Source organism: Rana temporaria, chromosome 5, assembly GCF_905171775.1.
Source record: "Rana temporaria chromosome 5, aRanTem1.1, whole genome shotgun sequence".
NCBI lineage: Eukaryota > Metazoa > Chordata > Amphibia > Anura > Ranidae > Rana > Rana temporaria.
The window spans coordinates 44133925-44139674 of record NC_053493.1 but is presented as its reverse complement, the minus strand read 5'-3'; the positions used below and the strand labels follow the sequence as shown (position 1 = coordinate 44139674).

The 5750-nt window shown below is 41.3% G+C and overlaps 1 protein-coding gene, 1 long non-coding RNA gene and 1 other non-coding gene across 3 annotated transcripts; 2 read left to right on the top strand and 1 right to left on the bottom strand.

Annotated features, from left to right (window-relative positions):
- Positions 1 to 1222: 1222 nt before the first annotated feature.
- Positions 1223 to 3016, top strand: LOC120939574 (putative nuclease HARBI1). The gene is made up of 3 exons (XM_040351979.1): positions 1223 to 1415; positions 1934 to 2815; positions 2895 to 3016. Exons 1-3 carry the CDS (start codon positions 1300 to 1302, stop codon positions 2896 to 2898), a joined length of 1002 nt encoding a protein of 333 aa, XP_040207913.1. The 5' UTR covers positions 1223 to 1299; the 3' UTR covers positions 2899 to 3016.
- Positions 1722 to 1793, top strand: TRNAF-AAA. The gene has a single exon. It is a non-coding gene; the product is annotated as a tRNA-Phe (tRNA).
- A 36-nt stretch (positions 3017 to 3052) lies between the features above and the next one.
- On the bottom strand, positions 3053 to 5352 carry LOC120939573. Its single transcript, XR_005749272.1, has 5 exons — positions 5186 to 5352; positions 4983 to 5057; positions 4686 to 4902; positions 4466 to 4602; positions 3053 to 4124 (listed from the first exon to the last, which is right to left on the bottom strand). It is a non-coding gene; the product is annotated as an uncharacterized LOC120939573 (long non-coding RNA).
- Between the last annotated feature and the right edge of the window lie 398 nt (positions 5353 to 5750).

Sequence of the window (5750 nt, the reverse complement as noted above, 5' to 3'; positions counted from 1 at the left end):
AACGTTAAAAACGTCAATGTTAAAAACGACGTGAAAAATTAGAGCATGTTCGAAATTTTTAATGCCCATTTTTTACATCGTGAAAAATGCTCTGGAGCCCACACACGATCGTTTTTAATGACATTAAAAAAAAGTCATTTACAACCCGAAAAACGGTCGTGTGTACGCGGCATGAGTGACAATTGCACGCTCATGCAACACTGTACCCATATGAAATTTTTACCATTTTTTTCACACAAAAAAAGGTTTCTTTTGGTGGTATTTAATCACCTCTGTGGTTTTGAATTTTTTTGCTAAACAAACAAAAAAAGACAGACCATTTTGAAAAAAATATTTTTCTTATGCCGCGTACACACGGTCGTTTTTCGTCATGAAAAAAAATGACATTTTTTAAAACGTCATTTAAAATGATCATGTGTGAGCTTCACATCGTTTTTCGGCTTCTGAAAAATTCGAACATGCTGCATTTTTTCATGTCGTTTTTCAAAATGTCGTTTTTCGTGTTGTAAAAAATGATCGTGTGTGGGCTAAAACGACGTTTTAAACCCGCGCATGCCCAGAAGTGAGTTATGAGACGGGAGTGCTCGTTCAGGTAAAACTACCGTTCATAATGGAGTAAGCACATTCATCACGCTGTAACAGACAAAAAAGCGCAAAGCGTCTTTTACTAACAAGGAATCAGCTAAAAGCAGCCCAAAGGCGAATAGAGCTTCCCCTTCAGAGTGCCGTCGTACGTGTTGTACGTCACCGCGCTTTGTTCATTATTTTTTTTAAAACGATGGTGTGTGGGCAACATCGTTTTTAATGATGAAGTTGCAAAAACTTTGTTTTTTTTCATGATGAAAAATGTCATTTTTTTTCATGCCGAAAAACGGTCGTGTGTACGCGGCATTAGTTTCTGTTATAAAATTTTGTAAATAAATAATTTTTCACCTTCATCAATGTGCGTTAATGAGGCTGCACTGATGGACATTGATAAGCTGAACTGATGGGCACCAATAGGCAGCAGTGATGAGCACTGAAAGGCAGCACCGATGAGCACTGATCTGCAGCACTGATGGGCGCTGTTAGGCAGCACTGATGGGCTATGATGAGGTGGCACTGATGAAGCTGCACTGATATGTGGCACTGATGGGCACTGATGGGCAGCACTTATGGGTCCCCCCTTACATCACAGTTTCTTTCAGAGTCCCGGTCCCCACTTACATAAGTCTTCACCATGCGATTCCCCACCCTTTACATCATGAGTCCCCATCTAAGTCTCGTACTTTCCCTGATAAATTTCAGCGGTATGTGCGGATGGCTCCCTCTAGTTTTGATGTCCTCTTGGAGATTGTTCGTGATGACATCCAGCGGCAGGATACGCACCTACGGTTCGCAGTGTCGCCAGAACAGCGCCTTGTGGTGACCCTAAGGTAAGAATGTTTAATCTTCCACTTCAATTGTGTATATAATGTGTTTGTGTGATATGTTTAAAAATTGTTCTTGAAGTGTAGTAGCCCATAGCAACCAATAACCCCTTAAAGATATATTTCATAGGAGTCATCAAATGTGACCAAAGGTTCCAAAAGGACAAGCTTTCCCTTTATCATTTTTTGAAAAAATCGCCATATATGTCTTTAAAAATATATCGATATATATGTAGTATGTATATGTATGCATATATATATATATATATATATATATCTACACACCAGCGGCATATATGAAAAGATAGTATAGTCTCTGTGGTGCAATTGTAGCACATTCAGCCAAAAACTGAAAGGTTGGTGGTTCAAGTCCACCCAGAGACACATCTATCTTTTCAGAATCATATGAAGTGTAGGTAGCACCACAAATAGTTTGTTGCAGGACGTGAACGTGCTAATGTCTATTGCGTTATGTTTTCACTGTTGTAATAAAAAAAATTGACAATACTTAGATTTTTTTTTAGGTTTTTGGCGAGTGGAGAGTCCTTTTCTTCGCTCCATTACCAATTCAGATTGGGGAAATCCACCATCTCTACTTTGGTACCACAGACATGTGAGGCGATATGGAGGAACCTTCAACGCCAGTATCTTCTAGAGCCAACCACAGCAATTTGGAATGAAGCAGCAGAGGGATACTGGAGACACGCCAACTTTCCAAATTGCGTTGGTGCACTAGATGGAAAACATGTCAGAATCAGGAAGCCCTCTGGTAGTGGCTCTTTATTTTACAATTACAAAAAAAAAATTTCCATCATACTAATGGCAATCTGTGATGCCAGCTACAAATTTTTGGCAGTTGACATTGGGGCCTACGGTCAGAACAATGATTCACGTGTGTTCAAGGAGTCTAACCTTGGCAAAGCCCTGTATGCTGGCACATTCCAGATTCCAGGACCCAAACCACTACCGGGTATTGATGGACCTGCCCTGCCTCATGTGATAGTGGCTGATGAGGCCTTTCAAATTGCGGAAAACTTGTTGAAGCCATGCTCAGGGAGAAGATTTAATGCCCAAAGGCGTGTCTTTAATTATAGATTGACACGTGCACGCAGGTATGTGGAATGTGCTTTTGGTATCCTCACTAATAAATGGCGCATACTTACCACCAGCATTCAAGTAAAGCCGGAATCCGTGGACTCTGTCATTAAAGCTTGTGTGGTTCTGCATAATTTTGTAATAAATTTGGAGCCAGCGTCCATCCCCACCATGGAGGAAATAGCAGAGGTTCAACTTTTTGGACTGGAGCCTAACCCAATCAGATCAAGTGTTTCAGTGATGCAGATACGTGAACAGTTTTGCAACTACTTTTCATCAGAGCAAGGTGCATTGCCATGGCAGCATACAATGTAAGTATAATTATTTATTTATAAAAATTATTTTCTGTAATACTTTCAAAATATGAATTATTTTTTTTCATATTCACAGATGAATATTGCAAGAGACAACTGGAAATCCCATACCTGCATTGCTGAAACATCACAATTGTGTCCATTGTATTATAGTTCTATTATGTTTTTGAATAAAACACCACACTGTTAAACTTTAAATTCAAAGCTTTTTTTTTTAAGTAGCAAACGGCTCTTTTCATAAATTAACAAATATAATTTAACATTACAAAAAAAATATAAATATTAAATAACAATATTTATTCTCCAAAGAATAATGGAAACTTAAGGATTTGGGACTCAGAACACATCCCAATGTGGGTGTCCCTATAATGTTAACCAACTAGATCTTTCATTCGGCACCATCCATCCTAAAATCGGCCCCCTGAGTCTGCTTGCTTCGGGTTTAATTTATTGGAACCTGGGACAGACCATATTGACATCACAGATCCACATTTGCGTCACGTTACATTCGGCCACCTCAAGGCAAAGGTATGTGAGGGTCAAAGTTCACACACACCCTCAAGTACTCTTGCATTGAGGTGGCAGACCGTAATGTGACCTGAATGTAGCACAATGACGTTAATATGTTCTGTCTACATGTTCGCAACTAATCAAACCTGCAGCAAGCACACTCAAGGGGTGGATAGTAAGGTGCGGAATGAAAGATGTAGTATAGGGCATAAAAATTAAACATAAACAACTTTTTGGAGTGAAACCCTTACATTCTCCGGTATGTTTGCCCTTTCTCAAAGGTTTCATTGTAAGGTCGGACATATGAGCTATATGGCCAACTTCTGGGTTGCTGTGGAAAGGAGGGTGATGCAGGTGGATACATAGGGGCTTGGGTGGGTGGGGGGTTAAGGAATTCATGAGTAAATTTTATAAGCTGCTGTTTATAAACAGCCTGCTGCTCCTCACTCATCCTCTCCATATAGGGTATTAGGGTCATTAAGAAATCCCTTGAGGGGCTTGGGGGGGGCCTCCAATCATGCCTTCTAATCGAAGAACACGCACATCCAAATGTAAAAATTTGGATGTGCAAATGTTCTCCAATTTTTCAATGCCATCCAGGATGCATTGGAACATTTGATTGTCCTTTCCTTTTTTTGATGAATGGCGAATGGAGGAGCGAAGCCTACTGGTGACTGTAGGTGGTTGATGTTGCGATCCACCCTGCTCAGGTTGAGGGGTCTCTTCAACCAGAATGGCCTCAGGTTGAGCTGTTGGTTCAGCAGGGGGAGGCAAGCTACCCGTATTTGTAGATGTTCTAAAACCAAAAATAAAAGAGAATAAATATATATATATATATATATATATATATATATATATATAGAGAGAGAGAGAGAGAGAGAGAGAGAGAGAGAGAGAGAGAGAGAGAGAGAGGTAGGTAGTGGAAGACACAAGGGGAGAAAGACAGAGAGGAGGAGGGAGAGACAAGTAGAGATGGAGAGAGCTAGAGGGAGAGAGAGAAGGGGAGAGAGAGGGAGAGAGAGAGAAGGAGGGGGAGAGGTAGAGTGAAGGAGACAGGTAGGGAGAGAGAAAGATTAGATTTATTAATTTTAAGATGAATATTTATAACAATATCACTTATGCCCTCAATTCCTGGACCTTTGTCAAAAAAGCCAATCTCTTGGCATGTTTGTAGGTCGTCTTTTTTGCTCCAGATCCACTAGGCAGATTGGATTCTCTGACCCATTTAAAGTAGCTGTCCCGGACAGAACACCATCTCTTCTCGACCAGGTCTCCTGTAAATTATGATACAACATGAGAGTAAAAAACATTCTATAGTATATCTTCTATTTTGAACCTGTTATAAAAAATTTCTTACCAATGGTATCCTGCAATTTATCTGAATAGGAGGCAAAATCAGGGAATAATTTGACATAAATTTCTTCCCACTTTCTCCTTGTACAGGTGTTGTCGTGGTGTTTCTTGTGGGATTTGTCCCACAGAGAAGGCCTCTCTTAGACATACTGGATGACATCCTCTGTGGCAAAGTCCGTAGGGTCAATAAGAAAAGTTTCCTTTGTTTCTTTTGTTTTTTTCTGTAAAAAACGTGGCACTTAGCTAAAATAATGGGGAAGCATTTCAAAATCATTCACACGTCACGTTTAGTTTAGTTTACCTTGCTTGCCACCTTGGCAGGGACAGGGTCTTTGTTTGGCCTCTTTCGCTGTGTTGACTTTTGGGGTGGAGGTGGCTAGTAAAACAAAATCCAAAATTAAATAAAAAATTAGTTGGGGACAAGTGTGGGGACAAGTGGAGGATCCTTACACAATCATACATTCATTGCTGAATATATCAAACAAGACAATACAAAATAATTACCTCAATAGTCGGTGTTTGGGTCAATTCCTATGAAAATAGGATTTGGGTTTCATCTCCCAAGGACGTAGAAGGCTAGGAATTAAATAAAAAAATTAGATTGGGCCCATTTGATCAACATATAAACTTTACAGAGCAAAAAATATACTTAGGCCGGGTACTCACGAGCAAACATGTACGGTGAAACCGGTCCGTCGGACCGTTTTCACCGTACATGCCTGCCAGAGGGCTTCTGTACGATGGTTGTACTAACCATCGTACAGAAGTCCGCGCGTAAACACTACGCGGGGCGTGTCCGCGTCGTCGCCGCGTCGATGACGCGGCGACGTGGGCGGGCCTGCCATTTAAAGGCTTCCACGCATGCGTCGAAGTCATTCGACGCATGCGAGGGACGGCGGGCGCTCGGACATGTACGGTAGGTCTGTACTGACGACTGTACATGTCCGAGCGGGCAGGATTCCAGCGGACGGTTTTAAAACACGTCCAGGAATATTTGCCCGCTGGGAAAAGGCCCGGCGGGCAAATGTTTGCTGGAATTCGGCCCGCTCGCGCCTACACACGACCAAAC

Excerpts from the sequence above, each read along its gene's own strand:
- LOC120939574 (XM_040351979.1), top strand. The coding sequence starts at position 1,300 with ATGGCTCCCTCTAGTTTTGATGTCCTCTTGGAGATTGTTCGTGATGAC. Across the intron at positions 1,416-1,933 it reads CGCCTTGTGGTGACCCTAAG|GTTTTTGGCGAGTGGAGAGT; the intron begins GTAAGAATGTTT and ends ATTTTTTTTTAG.